The sequence below is a fragment of the Micropterus salmoides genome, unplaced genomic scaffold (genome assembly GCF_014851395.1).
Source record: "Micropterus salmoides isolate LMB-PRFRI ecotype aquatic unplaced genomic scaffold, ASM1485139v1 Ms_hic_scaffold_13, whole genome shotgun sequence".
Classification (NCBI taxonomy): domain Eukaryota; kingdom Metazoa; phylum Chordata; class Actinopteri; order Centrarchiformes; family Centrarchidae; genus Micropterus; species Micropterus salmoides.
The window spans coordinates 4,258,589-4,286,171 of NW_024040374.1; the positions used below are offsets into that span (position 1 = coordinate 4,258,589).

Consider the following 27,583-nt stretch of genomic DNA (forward strand, 5'->3'; position numbering starts at 1 on the left):
TCTTTAAATATTTCTTGCTAATCAGAAACAAATGTCTATGGATGCAAGCTTCCAAAAACACACACATTTGCCAGCAGTTGGCTGCACATAAACCCAGTGACCTGGAACGGCAGGTTGTTTAGCTTAGTACCTCCCAAAAAAAAAATTCAACAACTAATTTCGATTAAAGTACTTCCACTTGCCCTGAGCAGGCAAGGCTACAAGTTGTACTCTGGCCACTGCTAACCTGCTGTCATTACAAATTGGATAACAGAACCAACGGCCAAACTCCATATGACTAAGGCAGCACAAGATCAAAAATACAAGGTCAAAACAGCTTGCTTTACAGAAAATATGCTCTCAGATGTGAGCTTTCAGCTTAGAAATTCCAAATTTGTACCTGTGCTTTGGGCTTAAAGGCCTTAAAATACAGTATGATGTCATATGAAAGGTGATGTCATGTGTGTCCACCTATTAATCAGATTTTAACAATATATAAATCAGAATCAGACAGTTGTTCCATTTGTTGACCATTTGTTCCACCTTATGGTGGGATTGTTTTGCTAGTACTCTCTCATTTTCAACGTTTAAAATAATATGGACGAGACATGCTTAAAGTGTTAAGAATACTGGAAATTCAAACTCAGACAAATGGGCAAACTGCACCTGTTTAAGATCATGGGATGTGATCTAAAGCTCCAAAATTTTAACTAAATGAACCTTGTATCGAGAACGTACCAAATGAGACTTTCAATCTACTTTGTTGCTTTGTGTGCTTATGTTCCCAGGGAAACATCTCTGTTGAAACTGACAATGACAACCACTCAGTAATTGCTAAAGTCATTAAGTTACAATGATAATAACATGTATAATGTCTTTTATACTAATTTAATGTTGATTGCTGCTTATTTAGCACAAACATTTAATGTTAAAAAGAAATATAGGAAGATTTGAAACAAAGTTCAAGTACTTTATAAAGGAAATATTAATTCTATACTATCCATGTGTTTCATGTTTCCTTAGATAACAAACAATGGGGACAATGGGGCATGAAACAAATGACATCTAATCTAATTACAAGCATTTAAATTTTGGGTTAAATTGTGGGTACTGTACATCTATATTATATATAGAAGCTAGAAACTTAGCTCTAAAAAAGTAAGTTTTGTAAAACAAGAGCTTTTTGATTCACTTTTAAGGATTCGGTGAGGCCAACAAACACAGAAAAGGAAAGCCATGATCTCCAATAAATGGCGAAGAGACTGCATTGAAAAGGCTCCATATTAATGACACTGTTAAACGTTGTAGTTTTCAGAAACAAATGTGTGCTTCTTGAAATTGTCTAGTTTTAAGCCACTGAAATGGCTAGCTATAAATAGGCACGAGCATATCCATAGACTCTGTAGCGTAAACCCTGTGACATTTCATTTTAGAGGCATAAAAGACATACAAAACCCCATGGGATGTTCCGTTATAAAATGTTTTTACACCCCAAAATTAATTTACTGTTCTATACTGTCTAGAAAGTAATACATTCTTCATGAATTCTTTTGTTAGCGTTCCCTTATATACCTCAAAGAGAAAATCCGAAAAGCAGCAGGGCCTATCCACTGTTTCACCAACAGTCAGAGCAAAAAAAATAACAAATGTAGATAAAGGGAGTTTATTTATTTGTGGGTTGGAAGTAATTTAAAATCTTTATGTAGAGGAAAAATTTGCTAAACACATAAGAAAACCCACCTACAGAGAAATAACCTATTTCACCATCTGTAGCTAAGACTAATTAAATGTGTATTTTCAAAATGAAGACTGTTTGAAGACCACAACTATCTTTGATGTTTAAAAAAAGTACAACTCTGATATCAGGCCAGAGGCGAGATTGTCTTTATTATTGCTTGCCCTCTGTCACGAATAATTATGGCAAAAGATGTATAAAGAGACAGTTATGAAGTCATAGACAGATATCTTAGCTGTGATTATAACAAATCAGTTGTGATAACTATGAGATTTCTCACTGAGGATATAGGAGTGTAGTGCCACTTTTTGCTATCCACCTGGCACTGCCCCCAATTTATTCACATAATCATGCTTATATGGGAAGAAAAGAACAGGAAAATGTTGCTCAAAGAGCCTTCTGCCTTTTTACAGAGCACACTGTTCATTTTAAAAGTTTTTTGAAAAGCTACTTCCTCATGCTTTTTAGATTGCAATGAAAAGAACCCTTTTTAATGTGAACATAAAAATCTAAAAGGAGCATGTAAAAATGAACATGATTAATTGTCTTGACTGAGGGGTTATTTTTGTGTCATGAAATAAACATTTATTGAATTTAGGTGAACTGCATCAGTCAAATGCTGCACTTTTCTCTCTCAACAATAAAAGCTTGACTGCTGTAATCAGAATGGTTTGAACAACCTTGGCTGTTGATGATGGATGGAGGGAGTGTAGCCTTTTGAAAGGGTATATATCACATTAAACCAGGAGTAATGAGGAAAGCTCGAACACCCAGATGTTTGAATGATATAGAGTCTAAATCCCATAGAAGTGCTACACGCAAAATTTAGAACAAGCAACACACATTGGTTTTCAATTTCTGTTATATAACCATGAAACAAGACACTGATTCACACAATATTAAGCAGAAACTGTAGGCAGAGTGTGTGAAGTAAACATAATGATGTTAAATGGATATGTGGTAGCCGTTGACCTTTTTTGCTGACACTGTAGTATTCAGACAAAGCCTTTGACTAATCTCTTTCTCAGATATATCTAGTGTAGCTATTAATCTTCACCTCATTTCATGCCATACAAATAAATGACCTCTTCAAATGGGACACTGTGTCTCTTGAGTTCCACTTTGCAGCCTGAAAGCACTAGTTCTAAGCCGCAGCACTTTCTGTGGAAAAAAAAAAGGAGGGAGGGGGGCTGGAGGGTGAGCTGAGAACAGGTATAGAAAGAGTATTCGCAAATCCCCACTGTCGTTCGTTTCTTCAGTTATCGTTGACTGTGATAAGCTAGCTAGTCTTATCTTAAACCCCTGATAGGCCAAATGGTTTGTCCTGCAGGGAGAGGAGGAAATGAAATGGCTTTCACCACAGAGTTGATTTTAGCGACTGCAATCTTCCCTACAACCAGCTAAGTCATTATTATTATCAATAATATTGGTCCTTTTCAACAAGGTACATCAGTTTCATCAGTTTAACTCTTTAGACACTATCATAACAAATTGTTTGAGTTGTTGAATTTTCTCCAAATTCAAAGAGGCCCCTTTTCTCTCGGCTAGTTACATATTCAAATACTGTACCTAAGTAAAGTATAAGTACCGCAAAACTGTCCTTGAGTATTTTCTATTTTATGTTGCTCTATGCTTCTACTCCATTAGATATGGAGGTATTTCCTTTACTTTTTACCTCACTGTATTCATTTCAAAGCTAGTTACTAATAAACATATGATGATCCTATAAAATACAATGCATTGTTAAACATTAAACTAGTGGTTTCCAACCTTTTTGATTTGTGACCCCTCAAAAATGCCATGTCTATTGGGATCATGTGTCACATGTAAGATATCTATGTGTTGTTAGCATTTCCAATGACTGAGTTTCCGTTTCTTAGATTGGTTATATTTAAATAACGGTCCAAAGAGGTAAAATAATCCAATATTTTATGAAAAAGCTAATATTTTAGAACGGTCCACAATATAAATACAAATAAAACAGAACTCTCCCTTTTTCCTCCCCCACTGATTATCTCGCAGTCCCGCAGATCTTTCTAATAATGTCATATATATAAAATAACATGTCAGTTACAGGGTCAATTTTACTGCAGAAATACATTTAGCTCATTATACTTAATAAGGATATTGAATGCAGAACTTTTGCTTGTTTTTGAATCTTTGAGATTGGAGTATTTTTAGGTTGGTGTATTTGTACTTTTACTAAAGGGATATAAATACTCCTTTTTTATCACTGTGCTTCTGATATTTATTGTATCCACATTTATTCACTGGCATGCAGCCTAATATTTAAGCATTTTAATAACATTTATTGAGCTTAATGAATTTTCTACAGTTAAATGATATTTGCAATGAAATTTGATCACATAAAAAAATAATCACATGCATTATCCAAATGTTGTTTAGTATGCGGCCAAATACATGTCAACACTCCTGCCTTCACCCTGGTGAATATGGCAGTGTTCCCGTGGCAAGGTTTCCTGTGGACAGGTGGCTAAGGCGGAAGGCCCACATTGTGTTTGCATTGGAAGCAATGGGAATGCTCTCCAGTGAATCGCCACAGCACACACACCAACACACGTCTACAAAAACAAAAGCCCTCTTTCATTTTCTTCAGACGACTTGTAAAAATTCGTTCATATTCAATCAGTAAGAGGCAGGAAATTGAGCAGAGGGATAACATGGTGTGAATCCATTACTTCAACATTTGCTGAGGTTGCTCAAACGCTGTAGCTTGAAGCACTGATTCTGGTAATCTATCTTCTCCTGTATTTGAGCATTTATTAGGATTTAGCAGAGATGAGGAAGTCCAGACCAGAAAATAATACTGTCACTTTCAATCACCTCTGCCCTCCTTTTTGAACTAACTGATGTGGCTCTGAAGCTTGTGTTTGTTGTAAATTATAATTTTTGACAGTCCATTTTTGGTTAAGATTTATCGGTCCATTTACTATTATTGGATCTGAACAATGGCCACTGACACTTATTGATGTATGTAAGTCCCTCACATTAAAAGACACACTGTGTAGTATTCAGTATAGAAACTGCTGTGACAATTAGATGAATACTAGTGTGATCACAAGGACAATGCTAACATGCTGCAGGTATAATGTTTGCCATGTTCACCATTTAAGTTTTGTGGATTAGCATGCCAACGTTGCTAAGTAGCAACACAAAGTACATCATAGACTGATGGCAATGTTGTTAGTTTTGTAGGTATTTGCTCATAAACCAAAATAAATTTTAACATGATGATGCCGCTCTATGGAAAGTTAAGGAATTACCAAAGTTATTGCAAGTCACCCTGGGGGGGACATTAATGTCTGAATCAAAATTTCATAAATCCATACAAAGAGGTAGACTGACCTTGCCATCCATCTATGCTGCTAGTGTGGCTAAAAACCTGAAATGAGGATAAAAAGTAAAACCATAATGTGGCTTTACTCCATTTACAGTGGAATCGTCACCTCTTTTTACATTTCCATGATCTTTTCTGGATCAAACTTTAGTGAGACAACTCAACTAGAGAGAAATTGCCGACTTCAGTTGCCTGCAGCATTAACAAATTGAATAAAAGTGAGAACTAAACTAAAAACTGAGCAATTAATGGGGATGATTCAGGGTAGACTGTCTCTTATAACTTCCAAAATATGGAAGTGCAGGGACCAATATAAAATCTGATATTTTAAACAGCGGCATAGGAAAAGTGCCCTAAGGGGGAGAACTATTTATTACCATTCTTTCACCAGCCTATTTACTAGAAGGAGCAACTTGGAGTTGCTAAAACCTCTAAGGGAATTTCACAAGAGGAGACGAGACAAAGAACATCAGTACGAATGTAGCAGTAGGATGATGAGAAACAGCGCTGAGGGAGTCTACTCTAAAACACTCACCTCAACCCTCTTTAGAGCACCTGCAGACTCCCCTGTGGATTAGGAAATATGCTGTTGTTCAATGTGCTTCAAGTGGCTCTTATATCAAACAGTAAGCTGCTTTCTTTTGATCAAGATGTCCTACGTGTTCCGGTTTGCAGAACAAACTAATTGCAGATAATTATTAGAGTCCTATTGTCTTGATTTTGTGTTGGTGCACAGTGAGGCTTACTGACACACTGACATCGTCTACTGTAATTTACTCCTTTCTAAACCAATTGAGTGTCCTTCATTTTAAGTATAAAGCAATTACTTATTATGGAGGATTTTAACATAAATATTGACAGCAGCTTGAGCAACTTTGCTGTGGAGGTGTGGAACAGAAATGACTTATTTTTACACTTTTAATCTCATTATAACCTTAATTTTTCATGTGATATTCTATAAAAATCTTTTAAATATCAAATACCCTGTAGGCTTAACATGTAGCGATTTAAAAGTTAAAAGGTTAACCACAGAATAGCAGCTATGTTCAGGTATAACTCATGTGAGTTACAGTGAATTCCAATGGTGACAATTTCTCATGGAAAAAGGATCCATAGAAACTTCTCAAACACTTTACTGTATTCTAATACTATAAAGCTTTTAGACATTTCATTGATTGTGTTTAATTGTATCCCTGTACAGAAAGGGTTATATATATATATAGGTTTAAATAAGCACTTTGTAATCTTGTGTTTTTCACATGATCATGGCTGTCCTTAATTAACTGAAGAAATGGTTTTAACCAGCATGAAATTTACAGTTTCATTTTACACACAGCTTACAGAATTCACAGACAAAGTCTTTAGCACTAAAACATTAACTCAGCCTTTCTTAGCGACACTGGCTTAGCTTGCACAGTGCTTGTTAAGTCACTTGTCAAGTGACTTAACAGTCCTTGGGGTCCATTTGCTGATCATGCGCGAGGGTTGAATCAGAGCTGGGAAATTTACACACAGAAGAAGACACACACAGAAGTTTCTCAACTCAATCAGAAAATCGGAAAAAAAATGCCTTGGACCATCTGCTAAAACACTGATGCATATTATGTTTAATTAAAGTAAAAAGGATTCTAATATCAGAAGTTTCAAAATATTTTTAATTAATTACACCTCCACAGGTTGCTATTCAAATGAAACAGTCTGAAAAGGAAACATCAGCTTTTGGTTACAGGTTGTAACTCAGTGTGAGCTATGAGAATCGACATTTCTTTTACAAGAAAGAAAAGGTTGGAAATCACTGCCACATCACTTCCTCTTCTTGTTTGTACACAGGGGTTAGAGCTTGATTTGGAAGTTTAAGAACCTATATTACACAGCAGGAGCACAGCTACGAAGTGTGGCCCCCTTGAGACAATATTGCAGTGGGCACATTTTCTTTAATAAAGCAACCCTACTGAATTTTTCATGAGCAACCTCCAGGTGTGAGCTGCCAAAATCATCGCCACATTTCACCCCACCAACACAAGCACTGAAAGAGGACTATTATTTCCCAAAACAGAAAAACTGAAGCTTAACCACAGCTGTATCCCTCCTGTCTTTGTCAGATCCCTTTCTGAAATCGAATGGGACTAAATCCAAATAAATTTCAATTTAGGAAGACTTACAGGCTATTTACGTTTTAGGTTAGTTTTTCTTTTTAATATCATCACTATTAATCAATGCCGCATTGTGGTAATCTAGGGAGCCTCAAACACAACCTTGCAGCTGACAGAAGCCTCTCAGGGGATTCTGTGATAATGCAGAGTAATAAGTACTAAGAGCTCACTAATCACTTGGCCACATGATAAGACTATTAATCTTTCCACCCATGCAGCTCAGCTCCAACGGATCGCTGCCTTTTGCCAGAGAAGGAAATATTAAAAAGCTCTAACGCGGCAACCGATCACTAAAGCCATAAACCATCCTTGCACCGATCCATAGATGTCAGGAACCCTGTCTGTCTATTTCCAGAAGCCTGGACAACATCCTCCTAAATGACGAAGAATATGATTCATAATACAATCTCCATTAATTTGGTCGCATGCCGACACCTCAGACTGTGTTGCTGTCATGACAAATCATAATTTTTTCCAGGTGCTAATCAACATATTTCAGTTGACCTCCTGATAAGGTGATTTCTTAAGGGTTTGGAAGGCAGCAGAATGTGATATACTGCCAGTTGATAGTAACATTCCTGCATGAAATACATGATACTATATAGGCATTTACCAGATATCTTGTGAACATTGGCAGAGAGAAATCTTTTCTACATGAGAACACAGGGCACATATTGCAGTCTGCATACTAAATAACCATGAATAAGGTTTTCATAAAGCATATTGTCCTCTGTGTGCACTAATATACGATACGCAGTTGTCTTGCATTTTCTCCATTACATCATTTTGATGTCACAATAAAAAAGTTAGCAGGGAAAAACAAATGTACTACTTATGAAAACCCTCTGCAGCTACAACTGTAAATGCTACTGTCATACTACAATAGTGTTCAGATAACGTTATCTCATATGTTGTTATGATAAATGCCCTTGGAATGACCTTCTCCTCAACATTAATCTTTTCCTAAACAAAAATAGTACAACAGATGCACATTTCCACGTTAATTCAACCGAGGCTGATGAAAGTTCAGTCCCTTCCTTAGTCATCTCTATCATTTAATTCAACTTCACCTAATTTAACTGCAGTGAATTTCATTGCAAGCAATATAATTTTCACTAGAGTACTTTTAATAAGGGTCAGGTAAGGACTTGTACAAATGTGGGGTGAGCTTGAGGTTGTTGAAATTCATGGTTCATATTAATTATGAACACCTCTCTTAATCTATATTTTTCTCTTACTACACGTCTCAAAATATGCAACAACTGACTGTTTAATGGGTTTGTGGTACCTAACAAATATACAGCTTTAATGAAAACATGCAGGAATTCTCTATTCCAGCATCCAAGAATGATGCTGAATCATTAGATTTATAGAAATCTTCTATACAGAATATTTCCCCAAAACATAACACAAACAAACACACCAAAGTAACGCTGATGAAATATACCAGATAATTATTGCTGTGACAGTGATTGCAGTGATAGCTGTATTAGAGGTCTTCAGTCTTTGGGTAGCTGTGGTTGTAAACTGTTAACTTTTTATGGCTGTCCTAACTGCATTGAAGGAATAATTCAACCTTTTGGGGAATATGCCACTCTTGTGTTGGTACGGTAACTATGAAGTTATTTAATTTAAATACTGAACAAGTGTAAAACAACAAGTTGTGGTTTTACAGGGGGGTAGTGTGCCAGACAACTTATTACGGACTAAACAAAATCAGAACTAGTATGTCAGATAGAGAAGTGGATGGGGAGATTTTGTTAGCCTTGGGCAGAGTCAGACCAGGCTAGTTTCCCCATTTCCAGTCTATGCTAAGCTAACTAGCTGGTGGCTGTAGCGTCATACTTATCTCACAGACACAAGAGTGGTATCAATCTTCTCCTCTCACTCTCTGCAAGAAAGCAAAATAGCTGCTGTTTAATCTGTACATTCCTAAAGTAACTAGTGGTACATCTGATCACTTTATGATTGTGATGTCAGTGTGCTAGCAAAAACTATTCTCTGTTTAGCTAGCATTTCTGTTTTGTTCTATACACGTGTGAGTAGCATGCTAACTCACATACCTAGAGTGAATAAGACAATGTTAGTATTGGCTGGTGGGATCTTCATCTGAAGTTTTAGATAATGCTTAAATTCAACAATGAACTGTTTCTTCATCTTAAATGAGCTGAATCTTAGGCCAATGGACGATGTCTGACAGACATTGACCGCTGAGCCCTCTACAATGATAACGTCATGATTTAAAAGTTTATTTAAATAGACTATTTACTGCCCAATAAAGGTATGTTTTCATATAGACGCAAACATAAAAAATATTTTTAAATGTACATGGTTTGCGCTTGCCTTAGTAAATCAGGTTGTGTATTTATTTGTATCGCAAAATTGAGGATTAAATCTTACCTACAGAGCAAACTCTCCTGTTCTCTCCTAGGAACAATTTGCCACCATCACTGATCAACATCTGCTCAAATCCTCTGGGCTGACCGCCTTTTTTTATTTACTGGTATACTCTGGTTACAAGACTAGGCTAGTATTTTAAATTATGTAGCTTAAGCATAGGCTATAGGGAGAAAATGTAAGGAAAGACCAGGTTAATCAATGTCCTCAAAAGTGCAAAAAACCAGATAGTAATTAATATCCAACAAATATGCATATAAAAAGTATAAAACAAAGTATAACCATTGCAATATTGCACTGAGGACATAATTGTACATGCTAATTTGGAGGACATCACCTAACCCTAATGCATAATAGGAGTACTGATATTACAGTATTACTGTAAGTAGAGTTTATCTCAATTCTGCAGTCATGACTCACCTGTATATCTTGTATCTGGTGGAGAAGCCTTGCCGGTTCTTCTCCACAAAGTCTATGTACTCTGGGGAGTGGTGGAAGGGCCCTTTATCCGACAGGAGCCAGTCCAGGGGGCCCCCGGGCTTGTCATTGGGGAGGCTGGCTGTTGCTGCTACTGCTGTTACTGCAGACCGTAAACACACCCAGCAGTGAAGGCTGAGGCTGACGACGCCCCATAGAGCCATCAGAGATGGAGGGAGCGAAGGAGGGGTGAGGGTGGTGATGGTGGGGGGGCGTTCAGCAGCTAAAGCCACTAGTCATTAGCTGGCTCCTCCACTGGGATGACCAGGGGACCTGCATCACCTCAACGCCCCCCGAACACCTAAAGAAAAACACAAACACCCATATAAGGATCCATCTAAACACCCACATCCAGCATAAAGACAGAGAGAAACAAAAACCTTACAATATTTCACAACTTTACAGTTCCATGTGGCAGCAAGAAAAAGATACTTGGATTTTTTATAGTTTGAAGGAGTTTCATTACACAGAAATACTAACATAAAAGCTACAAAATTTATACAATCCAAACGTAAATGATTAATCCATTAAATCAATTTTGTGATGACAGGAAATTAGTTAATGTTGATAATAATTTGATCATATAAGTAAATTACTCACTGCAGCTTCTTATTGCTGCTTTTCTCTGTTTTGTTTTTTTAACATATTTGTTCAAGAACATCACAAATTGTGGTCACTCAAACCACAGTCACTAGCAATAACTAATTATGGCAGTAGTGGATGTGTGAACACAGTTATATTGTAGAACAAGATATAGAAATAGAATAACACCACAAAAAATGTAAGAAATCAGACATGTTAACTGCAAATATTAGGTTGATTCTAATAAGTTTTAATATCTGCCTTCCACTGTCAACTTTACTTAATCCATACAAGAATTAACCCTTTGGTAAAACTGTAAAATGAAACATTTTACACTGCAAGAGAAAAATAAATTTTAGACTGTTGGAATTACAAATTACGAATTGAACGGACTCTGGGAAATTATGATGGACATGTTTTTAGACATTTTATAGATTTAAGAATGTATTGATGATTTGTAAAAAGAAATGAATAATAATTCAAGATTGATTTATAATAAAAGTAATTATTAATTGCAGACCAGCACTCCTTACAACTAAAATTGGTTTCAAAGAAAATCACAGCACAGTTAAGTTAAATCTTTTTTAGAACACATTGTTTCAGTTTTGTGATGATTCATCGATTGCTGTGAGTTTGGATTTTCTTATTCAAAACAAGAATTTAATTTGGGTAAAAGGGAAAATACTTTGCAGACTTTATTAACAATGTTACAGATTTATGTTGCAGCCTCACTTTGTGGATTTCAGAGATATTCTGATATAACATTCAACTATCCTACTACAACTGCTTCTACACTGGTAGAAGTTATGACTTATGATTCTAATTGTGAATTCATCCCTTTAACTCAGCGAATAATTACTGGGCTGATGTTTTCAAAATGATACACATCATACTGCAACAGCTCTATTAAGAGTTGTATTCGCATGCAAATCAAGGAAGAAATGCACTCACACAGATAGAGAGACAAACTTTTTTTGCTAAAATAAAAAGACCTGGTTGCTGTGTTTTATCAGACTACATGCTGTGCAGACTGTTGTCCAGGGCTCACATTAGTCTCCATAACCATCTCGAGGCCCGTCAATCATCTCCCCAGTAGTGACACACTCCTTTGCTGTGTGTGAGTGTGTGTTTGTGTATGTTAGGGTGTAAGGGGGTTTGAGTCCCATTACAGTATTCTGATGACAATCTGTCAAGTTAACTCAGCCATATGACTGTGTGTGTTGGTGTGTGCACATGTGTGTGGATTTCAAAAAGCATTACCCTCAACCAACACAGCAGGCAGAATGGAAAGAGTGCACAACCGCTGGAGGTGGCTAGAAAGTTATGGGCTGATATCTGTGTCAGTAGAATCTGAATCAACTTGAATAATTGCATTAAAACTGAATTTGAACAGCATAATCTGATTTTGTATTGTTTAACTTGAATGATTGTATTGAAAAACACAACTTTCAATTTCAGTTCTGTTAATTCAAATTCACTTCTCTCGTTTCAATTTAAGTCCACAAGATTCAGTTTCAAGGTCAAAGACACTTCACCCTTAGTTTAATTTTTAACATTGTACTCTTACAAATAGTTGAGAAAAAACAGTATCCAGCAAGCACTCCTAAATTTAGATAACTGTGTAAATTACCTGCGTAAACATGAAGAATGCCTTCCGTGCATAACTGAGCGCACATTCAGGAGAATTTTAAATTAGCATAATTAATGCCCCAATAATATATAATATAATTTATAATATATAGTCCTGGGCAATGATTAAAATTTTTAATCGCAATTAATGTCATTGTTATGCTCAAAATTGAATAATGAATTTTGAAGAAGTGTATTGCAACAGTGTATTGCAGTGTATTTAAATAAATAAGGTGCTTTTTACCAGCAGTATTTCCTTTACACAGTAGCAATAACATATTTCTTGTAAATCTCAACTTAAACATTAATGTAATCAAATATTAAACCAAGCTATTAAACACTGCCAGGGGATTGCCTCTTATCTAGCTTGTTAAAACAAGTTAATACCAGAGTCCAGTTTTCTTGGGGTTTTCTTCTGAACATGTATTAGTAGAAACATTTTTCTTTTATCAGGGAGCAACATAAACAGTGAGTCTATGTTCAATATCAACTTTCCCTGTTAGAGTGAGGTGAAGTGGTTGAGCACAACGTGTAGCGACAAGCGGGTGCCTGCCCGCTGCCGAGGCTGAATTGTCTTGAACTTTTTGTATGCGATGCGCAGCACGAATCATTGGAAGAAAGACTGATCCTCGCTGATTCCTCCAGAATCTATTACTGTTTACTAAATAGTACAAGAAACAGGAGGGAATTAGCATGGCAGAGCATCCCCGCAAAACTAAATGAAGGCATATCAGGTAAAGTTATGTAGGCTAGCCTATAATTTTAACTTAAATTAAATAGACTACAGCTGTGTAGCGCACAGAAGCTGTTGCCATGGTTACTATCCATAGAGCACTTGTTGTTTACTCGCGGAACGCTGTCTTCTCCCACACGTCTGCCGAAGCCTCCCTCCACTGCTTGTTTGGGTGGGTGATTTTCAGGCTAATCAACATCCCACCCCTCCTGTGACCCATGGTTTGACTGTGATGTGTATTCAGAGCCAGTGAGCAACGCACCTTAAAAATCATAATAATTAAAAAAAAAACAGTGTTAACATGCGATAAAATAATTATCGGCATTAATTAATTAATGCGTTAACGCGATTACGTGTCCAGCCCTATAATATCTATATATATAATGTAAGGCTATGCTTCCCGCTCCATATGCCGGGAAGTGTTCATTCATGAAAATTACATCGAAGAGTAAAAAGAAGAACTTTACAAGTTCAAAGATTGAAGTCCTGCTTTCTGAGATCCATAAAGGAAAGTCTGAATGATTTTTAACAGCATCAGCAGTGGAATTAAGATGACAGGGTAAGATTGGTATGTCTGTCTATGTAGTCGCAGCTCTAACAAGTTTCACATTTGCAGCAGCACATCCCATGGTAGACTTAGTCGCAACACCATTCATCTGTCTCTGCCAATACATCAGCAAGCTGTTACTATATTCCAAGGGCCTGATGTGCTAAGGCATCCAAAAGATTACATTTCCAGTTGACCTTATTATATACAGAGACAAATTAACCTTTAATTAGTGTCATTTTAATCGTTTCGATGTTGTAGTGTTAAACAATAGCATCAATAGCCAATTTAAATAAATTATATCTTTAGGCTATAATACATCTTTAGGCAATAATATATGCTATAATATATTTAGAATTAAATTATTATATATGGATATTATTGAACTGCAGAGTGAATTTTCATGGGATTTTCATTAATTTTACTCAAAATTGCTTCAAAACAATGAAATATACAATCCATGAAACTGCTGTAACTGGAATTAATATTATACTAGTGGTAAACTATATAGGATACTATTATCTGAAATTATAATTAATACACTAATATTGGCCCTAATCAAACTTTAAACAAGACTGAATCTCAACTAATAAGCTATTTAAATGTTACAAATAGGCCTATTATAAACAATCTGTAGGCAGACATGAGCCAAATAAAGTGATACCTATGAATATATTAGTATTATACTAACAGTGAACTTTTAACATAACATAACTTTTAACACTCAAATTTAGTTGAGATCCGTGTGAAGCAGAATGCATGATCTGCAAAGTTGGTACGTATGTGTCAGTGTCTAATAAAGGTGCTACCAATCTAGAAGTCCACATGCTGGCCCTATATATAAAATATAGTCACCCAATCATACATCCAGAACAAATCTGTTCATACCAGCGGTTCTTGCATGAGGCCCATTGTCTTTTTTTTCCACACATTTTTCTTCCTTCTCAACACCTGGCACCTGAATTACTGAAAATACAACATGGGTGTTGACGGTTCAGTTGGAGATATGAAAAAAGGACACTGGTAAACAAGTATACAATGATTAGACTTAAGATGCCATTGTTCTTGTACCAAAACAAAAATGGACATGCATCAAAAACTGTTTGTCTTGCTAATTTATTTTTCTTTTCCACTGAAAAAGGCACAGAAAGGAAAATGCCAGATTTGAATGTGATGGTAAATAGGTATGTGGAAAACACGGACTCTGCAGAGACAGCAGGAGGAGATGTAGCTTTTTGAGAGTGAGGTGGGCTTTTCAGGACTGTGGCTCTGAACTGGATTCAAAAATAATTCTCACTCATAGCTCCCTCAAGCTTTAACATTTGCCTCGCTTGCTTTTTTCTCCTTGATCCTGATTCCAGTTGTAAAAATCACCCTTCTGTAATAACCTTACATGGAACAACAGGCAGAGACTTGATCATGACCAATCATTATATAAACTATAAACTATATTACTGTATATTCCAACTGTCAACACCAACTTGCGCAGACTGTGATGAACTTAGTCCAACGTGATCCGATCAATCATATTGCCAAATTATAGTCGGCACAATAATTGCAATATAGGTCTCTGCCTTAATTCTGACTCATGTCAAAGTCTCCAGTCTCCAGTTTTTACATCTAAGCATTACACTGGATCTCATGTATAGTATGAAATGCAGGCATAAATGTGATCCAATTTTGCACAGCTCTTCTACTAACAGTTAAATAAGGGCAGGAATAAATTTACCCAACACTGAAATGGAGAAATTTCTTCCCAATTCTCTTTTAACTTCTTTTGTTGTTGATGCAGTTAAACTGTGAAAGAGTCCTTTAGCAATTTCTGTTCTCATTCCAGCAGTGTTGAATAGTTTATTCACAGTGAAACAGAGGACCTCTGTCGCCCCAGCTTTTCTGTTATCTTCTGCCATGCTTTCTGTTTAAGCATTGCACTTCTCCCTATTCCTTCAGCAGTTGAGGGCCACACAGTGAGCAGAGTTGCATTTTGTGTCTGTTATACTAAGATTGTGGTTTACTATCATGTTGAATCAGGTTGAAAACTGCGGCGTGACAACGTGTCCATGCTGCAACAAAACTGGTCTGAAAAATATTATAGGTGAAACACTGCCTTGCTTTACATGGCGTATGTTGTGTGTAAAGTGACCTATCTCAGAGGGGAGTGTATGGTGTGTTAATATCAAAATAGAGCACAGAGGTCATATTAAAAAGACTCTTTAATCCTATCATCCAACAGGCAGCTGTCCAAAAAGCTGATACAGGAGAACACTGCTCTCTCTGTTCCCTGTTTCCCACTTTCTCTCTTTTCCTTCCTCTCACACACCTTTTGTCTTTTTCTTTTGTCTCTCCTTGGTCAAACAACCCCCTCTCTTCTTCCTCTGCATTCTTAAATACCTCTAAAACCCACTTTTGACTCACATTCTCCATATTTTTTATACACTTGCAATGACAGACCTTTCTGTAAACATTCATTGTTTTCAGACAGGTCTGTGCCAGCCTTATAATCACATTATCGCCTAAACAAAGCCACTAAGCCTTTGTTATCAGCTGCCTGGGTGATATCAAATACATGTCATTTTGGCTCCACAAGGGCATTATGTCACATTTCGAACCTTATACAAACACTGCTTTTCATCAAACAATGATAAAAAATGTTCCTCCTTGAGGCAGGAAGCCTTCACATAATCTAGAAACAACAAATCAAGTGTTGGTTGATACAACAATAAGGAATTTTCATTTCAAGCAGTAGGCATGCACCGGGGCTCCAATGGATACACTCAAATTTGATTTTGCACAACGTGGGCCAGCAATAACCCGGGGCTGTTTGGAACCTCAGTGTAAAATGAAAGCTCTGTTTGTTCCTGTGAGGTCTCCTCAATGGAATTGTGAGCAGAGTGCAAATGATGGGGGAATAGATTTTCCCACACACAAATGTAATGAGGACTTGCTTTCCCTGAATAGGCAAATACCAAGAATAATATCAGTGAAAGGCAAGACATAGCATCAAAAAGAGCAAATACAGCTCTTTACCAATTATCCATGTTGATTTTAGCAATGAAGTGACGAAGTTTTGTTTTCTATTTTTTATAATCTTCTTCCAAATTATGAAAACTTTGCCAGACATACTCTCTGAGCACCAAGGTAATCATAATTGTATGTTAAATTAAAAACAGTATGAGCTTTCAGAAGCACTTTTACCTGCTTTTGAAAACATCTGTTATGGGGCCCTGAAGGTTTAGAAATGGCTTTCTGGCTAAATTGACAGTCAGCATGTGCCCCCATGCACAATAGCCTCAGCCTTGTCATGTGACACACAATTTTTCTTTCATGTGTGTAAAACATGTCCAACACATTTACACAGGGAACACGCAACGTTTCTTTGAGCAGAGAGAAAGCACACAGATTGCATTTTATCTTTTAAATAACACCTATGACAAAGTCCTGTTTATCTCTGCAGGGAAGAACTATCCGTTTGGAAGCCCTCTTTGTTAGAGAGAAGAGGGTGTTAAACAAATGGCCATGTGAAGTACAGCCAACAGCAGATCAAACTCTACAACATTTTTACGCCCACTGCCCATCATGACAGGCTATATTCAGTAAGCACCACTGAAGATCAAATACTTCTGCTAGCTGCAAAATAGCAAGTGGTCTACGACGACCCCTGTCATATGCAAGGTTTAATGTCTTGTCATTAGTTGACCAAGTAACCCAGCAGATAAAAAGCAGAGCAGTGTTGTGTAGCGTGACTTTTGTTTTCCCTCATATCATTTACTTTTGAACTAAAACATATAGTATAGACTTTTTAAAAGGAAATTATCTGAAAGGGATTAAAGCATTCTTTATAAACCAAAGACAAACTATTTGCATATTTGCCCACACAATGAGTTCAATCAAGGAATCAAAGCATTCCTTGAAAGTTCTGATTGAAAAACAGTTGAAAGACCACCAGTCAAGCATAAAGGAAAACATTCTCATCACTAACTCATATCTCAAAATGTACTGCCCCAAGGCATGATGTCAAAAAAGTAAATGAAATGATGAAACAGTGAGTCAAAGGCATTTTCATTACAAGGACAACTGGTGGTTACATTAAGGTATGACATATGCACATTGTGGGCCTGGCAAGTCCTCCAGCTATTTGCAACCTGTGTGTGAAATGACTCGTTTTCCACTTTTCCCCCTCTGAATGGTCAAGAAGGAAGCACTCAAATAATAGAAAGAATTTTGTTTTTAATGTTGGGTCCTCAACTGATAATGCAGTTGAAATATTATCAAGAAATAAAAATTAAACGAAAAGAGAATTTCATAGAAGCTATGATTCTTGACATTGAGCACTTATTTAGATATTATGTGATTGATTTACATACTTGCTACTTTGAGTTTTTTTCCCAAATGATTTTTCTAAAGAGAACATCCGAAATCTTTTAATTTATTGGCTTTTCCTATCAATCTGCTTTTTTTTTGATGAACAGATTAATCCATCTTCACAAAATTTTGGAGCACGTCTTTTAGGCTGTGCTGCAGCACTTCGTGTAACTTTGTGAAACTGCCAGAATTACATCTTTCCTCTAGAGATATAGGCCTGGCTACTGACTGCAATGTTGGATCCTGACTCTCACCCTGTTCTTTTGGAGGATACAGTAAGCTTGATGAGATGTGGGAACTCCCAAGCCTAATCTTTCTTGAGAATTTCAGCAGCCGTTTTCATTGGAGACAGGGACAAAACAGAGCATTCAGCCCCTAAACATCTGCTCGCTTATTGTAAGATGCCAGTGCTGTAACGGTCACCTACCTGTGTGTGTGTGTGTGTGTGTAGATGTATGCATGTGTGTGGTTTCTTGCAGTGTGTGTCCATACCCACGATTGGAACACTCACTGCAGCAGATCCGCTTTGTTGGCACTGCAAGTATGCAAATTGAAATGAGTCTCTTTTTGTGATATCTCACACTTTGAACACATTTGAGGAAAACGATGGTAGAAAAAGAGATAGAGGGGAGGTGCATGCTTTGCAGGGGTTTGATTAAAACATTTCATTAGAATTTCTTCAACAGGATCCACTTTGTAACTTGTCTGCGAGCCAACCCCAAAACCATCCTCAAAGTAAGGAAACAGGAACTGATAAACTTTACATCTTCCCCTCCGTGCTGACTAATGAGGTTTTTGGCCCTAATTAACCCAGTTATCTTCCCTCCTACAACTGTCAACAATACCTCTCATACCGGCGCCAGGGGTAAAACACAGCCTTTGTGAAATCATAATATATGACTGCCAGTTGCACTCATCCGGCTGTCTTATAGTACAAACAAATACAAAGGATGATCTCCCATGGTGTCCTAGGAAGAAGACATCAAAGACAAAAAATATCACTATGTAAGCACTTACATGCACAATCATGAATATACACAACATGCATATATAAGCATCAGACATTAAGATTTACAGCAATAATACCTGAACAGCTAGGTTACTGTGTGGAAGGTCAAATGAAAGTGTGTTTGCAGTGTTGGTGTGTGAGGCTGTGTTTTTCTGCACAAAGAATTGTGTAGGTGTTGTACTGTGGACTGCTAAATTTACATTTGAGCCTCCTGGAGATGTTGTGGATCTAATTTAGTGATAGGTGGTGCTCAAAAAAAAAAAAAAAGGAAATAAAAGAACCTCAACTACCCAAGACAGATGTCTTATCATCATGTCCAAATTCAAATGTAGTAAGTGAACACTATGAACTGTAATTTCATGAGTATTAACTTTTTAAAAATAATTCCTTCTTTTATCACTGTAAAGTCTGACTTAAACTATGATGAGTTGCATTTTGGCTGCAATATTTTTTATCTCTTATAATCCTCTTTGTATGTAAATGAGTTTTAGTGAAGTCACACAACAAAGAAACTTATTTACATTTGTTATTTACATTGGCTGCTGCTACAATGATGTAGACTAATGTATATGGAGATTCTGTATATTTAGACCTGTTTTTAATAGGAAGACAACATTAACTGTAGCTTTCTTAAACCTTATGTTATTATGAAATTGGCTTTAGACCCATAAACCCCACTGCTCAATGTGAACCAAATATTTGGCTCTTTTCTGACCTTATTAAAAACCAATATGTAGCAATATATTGCCGTTAACCGTTCTCTCTGCCACAAACTTGGCTTGACAGACTGCCTGTCTACAAATGCCTTCAAGAAGACCCACAGCATGAATAGTGTCAGCAGGTGCACCAAAACAACATATGCTTACATTCAAGTTACAAAACCCTCTAAATGCCCATCGTAATTATGACGAGAACAAAGGAGTTGACGTAGTTATGCAGCTTACAGTGTGTAGTTCTATTTTACGAGCATAAGCATACTTCACATCAGAAACTGTGTCTTTGTAAAATCCCATTTTATCTTTCTACCACCATTTACAAAATAAGACAGTAGCTTATAAAAGTGTAGAAACTCTACAGCAGACATCTTCTAGGCTTGCATGGAAACAGATCAGGCCACAAAATCCTTCCTCTCAGTAAAGCAAGATAGAGATTTGGCTGGAGGAAGCAATAAACTGATAACAAACACAGCAAACCCTCCTTTTTGAATACAGTAACAATTCATTATGGAATTGATATCAATGAGCGCAGTCCCCTCATACACTGTCATCAAAAATTCACATCATTATGCAAAAATGATCCAAAAAAGTAGCTGTTCAAGCTCCTCCAAATCAATTCTAAACAAACCTTGATTTTTGAGAGTTGACGATCAATATAACTATGGTAGTACAAGCAGGGAGAGTGTGTTGTTGTCAGACTGTATACAATGTGTGTGTATCTGTTCCCTTTGGTGGCTGTGGCAGCAATAGGGGATTAATTATTTAGGTGGACTCAATCCATTACTCAGCTGGTGGTTTCTATCAGTGTCTATGTGTGTACACATGTAGCTTTTAGGAAGTTAAAACTAAGTTAGCAATTTTTATTCTGCAAGGGTGTGGTAGTAAATAATTTGAAGCTATTGTACAAAAAAAAACCTCAAGTTGAAAGCAAACAGGGGAAAAGTCACCTTAATTATTGCTACCCAGACTGTAAACCTCTCACTTCCACACTTTTATATGGCTACATATGAGTGGCCAAGAACATACAGAGAGTGGAGCATCAATAAATCACAGTAAAAAAAAACAAATAGACCTCTTCTTCTAGTGGCCTTATAAACAGGGACACAGGTTGCTCTTAAATTAAAGGTACTTTATCCCTAGCTTTTTCTTTCTTTATTTTGTTTGCATCTTCTACTGCTACACTAGCTTCTAAAGACATTATTTTCTACTAGTCATACTTCACTTCCTTCCAATGTAAAAGAGGTAAGCGATATAATGTATTAAAACAGTGGCTTTCATGCCCTTTTGAACCTGATCTATAGATCCTATATTTATAACTTTATAAGTGGAAATTTTCTGAAAGATCAGATTTCAAGAGTTGTGAACTGTGATCAAGAGTTGCCCCCCCACCCCCATGTAATTTTTGTTTTCCCATCCATCCTGTCCTTCTTGTTATGTCCCTTAAATGTAGAAAACACCAAATTATAAAACATTTTTGAAAGGGAACCAGGGGAGTCATCTGTTTTTATTATCAGTCACATAGCAAGAGTGACTTAACAACTTGATCCCTAACTTCCCACGTCAAAAATACTACCTCACAAGTTCCTTTTGAAGGCAGTTATACTTTGTTGTAATAATGATTTGGTTAATATTAGGGATGAGTTATTTGAGGTAAAACTACATTAGGGTGGTCATTTTTTTCATGCTTTTTATATGGTCATGGCCATGGTTACAATAGTTGAATGTCTGACGCCTACCTGTTTTGGCTAGAGGTCTGCGCTTGATTTGTAAAACATAATATAAAAATTGAGTACATTGCTTTTTGTGACCGTAAGAGCAGTCTCATGTCTGTCCGTTACTGTGTGTGTGCTTTTAAAGAATATGTTCAGACTCAACATTCAATTACCAGTTGCCTCAAAGGGAGATTTTGGTTTAATGCCCCAGTTGCACTTAATCTGTGAGATTCTATTTTAACGCCCTAGTCAGTCTCAACTCCCTCAATGAGACATTTTTTGCTCTTTTATGATTCTGTCCTCTTTTGCTTTATTGTCATTTTTTCATCTCTTCTTCTTTTCCCTTCTGTCCCTCCAACCGCTCTTCTCCATCATTTTAGATTGAAGTTAAACTCAACGTTTTGCTCATTATCATAAAATAATGGGCTGTGGCTGGCAAAAGTTGACCCTGAAATACCACCAAAACCTGCACAGTCAATCTTGTTCCTCTTTTCATTTTTGTTTCTTTCTATCCCTTATCTTATTTTAGACTTCATTTTTACCTTCCTCTTCAAACTCCCACTTCCCAGCAAATAGCTGTTATGATCAAATATGCTGCAGTGGTATTTCACATTCATTAAGCCTAACACTTGTTAGCATCACCCCCCCCTCCAAACCGCCCCCTACCAAAAGCTAAAAGGTGGAAAACATTTTGTATCAAACTGAAAACTGTATTAAAAAGACTCCACAGTCTTTTTATTCCCTTGTAGTGTTTTTACTGTGGCTTTGGGAGGAGGTGGCAGGGTTGTTTCCTCCCTCCTCTCCCATTCTTCCCTTAGCCATCACACCTACCAATGATGCCTCATCCGGTCCTATCAGGCACCCAAGACTAAACTGTAAGAACAAGGCATTCTCTCAGGCATGTAATTCCTCCGTTTGGCATTAGTCTACAAGCCTATAGATGGTTCCCTGCTCAGTCACACTCGCAGTGTATAAGTGTTTTTCAAGCCCAATTTGTCTCCTCTCAAGTACATGTCCATTACAGGCAGCTGGTCTTATCACCAGCATCTTGACAAACAAGCTAATCCCCGATGTCACAGGCATAAAAGTAGACGCATAAGAATTTAGCCTGGCTGGACACCCTAACAGTGAGAAAATGTAGAAAAGTGCAGAGCTGTTAACTTCATTCTTATTGTGGGGCAGGTGAGCAATACAAGGGGAGAAATCTCTCTTTTCAGAAGAAGAGACAGTGTGCCTTTCAGGCCTCTACACGGTCAGATGCTTCAGTCTCCCAGGATAGATGGAGGACACAGCTGAACAGTGGCCCTGTTGTGGCCCTATAAAAAGTCTAAGGATTTGACACTTCTGCCCAACACTGGCAAGTGGCAATGAGAATTATAGCAGTGATTCATTGTTTCTCCCCCATAAAGCTCAGCCACAAAACTACCTCCCTGCCACTGTAGTGGGTTATTTAATCTAAGATAATATAAAGTTAAATTTAAAATACTACAAATAACACCTATGCCAGCCTGCCCGTGGGCCGGTACGACTGCATTTAAAATGTTATTTGTTTTTTTCTAGGGCATTTGGCTCATTATCAGAGCCTCCACTGACTATCCCAAAAGGCTGCCCTGACTCATGTGCCTTCTTTGAGGGTGATGCTTGAGGGTGAAATGTATAATTATGAAATCAGTGGAACTTTTTTTTCCTTTCTATTTTTTCCAGGCTGAGAGAGAGCTGGGTTTTCTGCCTCACTGGTGCTTGGCAAACTGTGCTCTGTGCACACATCAGTGTTAGAGATCTGATCCTCAACAGGCGAGAATGCCAATACACTCTAAGGAATATAGATTAGAGATGTTTGTTGGAAAGGCTGATAAAGGGTGTCAGTGTGGGTAAGGGGGAGGTGAAAAGGAAGAAGGCATTGAGAGAGGTAGGAGATGAGTCTGATTGTACTCATATGTATACTGACAAAGCATGAAAATAAATATTGTGTATGCTTTCCTGAAAGTGGCTGTAGATAGTTTGTGAGTGTGTTTGTATGCATGTGCAGGTGAGTCTGTAGTCATGTTTGTGCAGAGGTGTGTGTGTGTATATTTGTGGGTGTTGTGGTCAAGCCTCAGAAATCATTTGACACATGTCACAGCACAGCAGATTCTAGAGTGCTATTGGGGTCAAGTACGCTGTTGGTAAGTAGGCGTATTTATTTACCAGTAATAAATAAGAAAAAAAATATCAACAGGTATGCTGTTTAGGTGTTTAGGAATTCTACTTTATATTCACACATCCGGATTCGACAAAAAAGCATAATTTTATGAACTCACCGCGGTTTGGAACAGCAGATAAAGTTTAACTGAGTATTTCCCATTCTCCTGCTGAATCTCGCTGGCTCTCAACTGCCGAAATTGTAGATACACTCATTTCACAGTTTGTCGGGGTTCAATAGCAACTCCGCGGAGAAAAAAAACAGCACTCCAAAAACACTATTAAACACTCAGGGATCCGAAAAGAGGTAAAAGTGATCGGTGAGGAAGGCTGTTCCGTACCAATCCGCCGCACGGTTCTACACCAGTGAGAAACTTTGGGGGCGAAAAGTCGGCTTATCCCACTGTAATTCAACGTTCCTAGAAGCAGAGGCTTTGACCTTTCTGGGGATAATGACTTTACAAAATGAAATCATCCAGCAGGAGATGTAGTCAAGAGGAAAGACGAGTAGAGGAGGAGAGAGAGGAGGAGGAGGGAGACTCGAGGAGCGCAAAGGGGCTGTCGATTAGAAGATTAAAAAGACGCGTTTGCGCATTTGTCACAGCCAGAAACCGGCGTCGTCCTGCGACGGACAGATGCGACGGAATGCGGCTAGCGGGTGCGGACAGCCGCCCCACGAAGATGGTTAAAATATCCCGTCACGGATTCCACCCCAGCGCCGTTTTTTTTTGTTGTTTTTTTTACTTGACCCGCCTACTCCGCAGCGCTCTGTGCAGAAGCGGAGGAGACAGATCCTGTAGAATGTGTAGGTAGGCGCCAAGCAGCAGATAACAGGCATGGGCGCCTCGGCTCTCCCCTGTGCCCCTCGCTCACTTAGTCACATGTTTAAGACACAAGGAGTCCACTGTAATTGCTGCCAAATGAGGGTAGAATAAGGTAGCCGACGTGGCGAGAATGATAACAAGCGTTTTGTTAACAGTTTCCTTCTCATTGGAGTGCCCTAAGCGAAATGACACTCTTTGTCATTAACTTTATGCCCAAATATAGTTATTTTAATGCCGCGGTTATTTATTAAGACATGGGTAATGGAGGTAATTGAATAGCCCCCATAACTGCTTGGCGGGTCCACTCCAAAAGCGCCTTCAGAGAGGACGTCAACATTTAAGTCCTTATCTGTCTGAGCTGTCACATTAGTCAGAGGAGAGCGAAGGTGTTGTAGCATGTCTAATCCTCTTCGGTTTTGTCTTGTGGAGCATGCCTATGCATGAACCATGAGTCATTAAGTGGCACAGCAAAGGCACCTCTGCTAAAATAACCATGCAGCAGAGACTATAGCCACTGAGAGAATGAATATAGATGCTGGCATTTTCATAATGACTATGACAGCACACATTAAAGTTACAGGAATCAGCGCTGTTAAACTGTGCCCAGACACCTGATTTCATTTCAGGCTGCACTGATCAAAACTAGCGCCAGAGCGTGTACGATTTGAACTGGTCAGGAAGGCAGATTCTTCTGTCTTTTATTGGCTCTTACTGCTCTGCAGGAATAATTAATATGCAGTGAAAAAAAGAGATGTGGACACACTCCTGTGTAAATAGGTTAGATGGCCATACTGGCTTTAATGAATTCTAAACAGTTAGAATAAACATTGAATGTCAAACATTGAAATGCATCATGCTATATTTACTGCAATTGGTGTTTTCATATGACAGAAGCATGTTAATAATCCTGATATACACTGAGACATGTGACTAATGTGGTTGCCATCATCTATCATATACAATATGGATGGTGTCCATGGGTCATTTGTTAACTCATGATCTGCTAGGACTAAAGAAAATAAACTAAATCTACCCAGAAACAGCAGAAATTAATCTGCAAAAGCAATCAGGTCTTGGAATTCTACAGGCACAGCAGCCTCAGTGTGGTGCTAATTAACCCAGTTCCCTGTGTGTTTCATTGTCCATTTAGTATGCTGTGCTGTGCTGTAGCTGTCCGTGGTTCTGAAGTTGATTTATGTCGCGTCCCAGTAGAGATTTGTGCAAGATTCGGTGTGACACAGACTACATTTTATATTCCTAACTGTCAATTGTGATCAGGATGGTGCCTCAAAAAGCGACAACTTGTTAAAAAATGTCATTAATTTAACTATTTCCTTAAGTCTATCCATCCATCTGGGTGCTAAATTAAAAAAAAAAACAGCGTTGTTCCCATCCCAATCCATTTATCATTCATATTAAACCCTTGCAGTTCTGTGGTTACTGATGATAAGCTGATGGGTGTGGCGTTGTCCGTGGTGCTGAATAACCAGCTTCACACTGTTTCGGGCCTCTGGGATCATCAAAGTTTAAATTTTAGATTAAAAACTACTTAAATTCTTGATTGGATAAGTGATTCAGCATATTTATATTAGTGAAGCCTTACCAAGAGTGCTCTCTTTGCATAACAGCAAACAAAACATAATAATTAATAACCACTTCATGTGATTGCATTATGTATGACAAAAAAACACTTAACATTTCACCACAAATACTTTTTTTCCCTCAAAATGGCTCTTTGTTTGAAACAGTGTCCCTTTCTTCATGGCCATGACCCACTAAGTACTGTAATTCAATTAAATTCACTATCAACCATTAATGACCTCCATTAGCATATTAATGAGTGATGTTCATGAAATGGATCTCCATCATGTTTGGTGGAACTGGAGCGACCCAATGGATTTGCTGCTCCAGTGTCTGTGATGAGCAAGGCTGTGTAACTAATTTACACCTTAAGCACAGTCTCATTAGAGGACCTGGGAGTGTCTGGAGAGCATCGCATTCGTTTTAGCTCTGTGACTGTCTGAACGGGTGCGGAAAATCTTCCTCCAATATGGAGAGGAATGTCACGTGTAATATTTGGCCTTTTTCACTGTCATTCTTCATTTTCTAATGCCAAGAAGGGAGTTCACATCCATGTCAGTGATGAGTCACTCCTGAATCAGAGATATAACCTTTTTGGGAGGGGGAGCTGTTTGGTTTCGCTTGCATGCTTGTTTGATTTTACATTTTTCACAATAGCCACTTTAATACACAACAGGATTTGCGTTTTTTCCCCCCCATTCTGTGCTCCGTCTTAGTAGATCTTAGTGTAGCTGACTGGCTGACTGTCAGGCTCCTGCGAATTCTTAAGGCAATTCCTCCACAGTCACACACAAGCTGAACCCCCCTATAATTTGACCTTAGCCGTCTCCAATATCCCTCAGGCAGGCATGGAGGACAGTTGATTCAGATAACTCCATTCCACTAGGCCTGTGAAATGAATTTAGGTCTGTTCAACTAAGGGCCTATTCATTTTGGCTCCATTTCACCGTCTATCATTTCCCCAGAATACCATCAGACCAACAGTTATCTTTTCTATATTTAAAATAGCTAGGATTATTTGGTGCAGGGGATGAATATACCTCATACTTTATACAGATTACCTCCAGCTATCTCGTGTTACCTTCTATCTATTGCTACACTACAGATTCAGTATTAGAATATAAGCCAGTGCCAACAGTATCATACCCTGTTTATTATGGTATATGCTTATCACTGCATACCCAGGACAAAAGGTGAACATGGGGAACTTTTAAACTACTCAGAGGGAATATTAACTTTTTCTCTCATCACAAGGCAAATTCTGCGGCTGCTCCTCAAGACATTGAATAGCAATTGTCTTTATTTACCCTTTATTGAACACAGCAAAATCTCATGAACAACCCCATTGACACTTCTCCTTAGTGGGTGGTGAAAAAGACTTAATGAGACTCTTCAGGGTTAATGTTTTAATCTACCGGAACTTCTCATGATATCATAACCAGTTCCCAAATGCACTCTACAGTTGTATTTATTATACCACAAACAGCACTTTGTGTAATAGCCAGTACGAGGCTTAATGATGACCCTGATGAGAAGAGGAATTAAGTTGATACCAGAGGCAGAGTTATAAAGGTGAGATAACCTTGTTTTCAGCTAAAAGCAACAACG

General features: G+C 37.8%; 1 protein-coding gene across 2 annotated transcripts in view; it reads right to left on the reverse strand.

Annotated features, from left to right (window-relative positions):
* Positions 1-24,321, reverse strand: part of brinp3a.2 (bone morphogenetic protein/retinoic acid inducible neural-specific 3a, tandem duplicate 2) — a 44,417-nt gene extending 20,096 nt beyond the window's left edge. Inside the window, exons 1-2 of one of the 2 annotated variants that reach the window (XM_038715112.1) lie at positions 23,690-24,321; positions 10,043-10,400 (exon numbers count right to left, since the gene is read on the reverse strand). In XM_038715112.1, the coding sequence (XP_038571040.1) occupies positions 10,043-10,263 (221 nt within the window). In that variant the 5' untranslated portion in view covers positions 10,264-10,400; positions 23,690-24,321. Of the gene's footprint in view, positions 1-10,042; positions 10,401-23,689 lie in introns of those variants that run through there. The other variant, XM_038715114.1, reaches the window with a different exon arrangement.
* Positions 24,322-27,583: the final 3,262 nt, after the last annotated feature.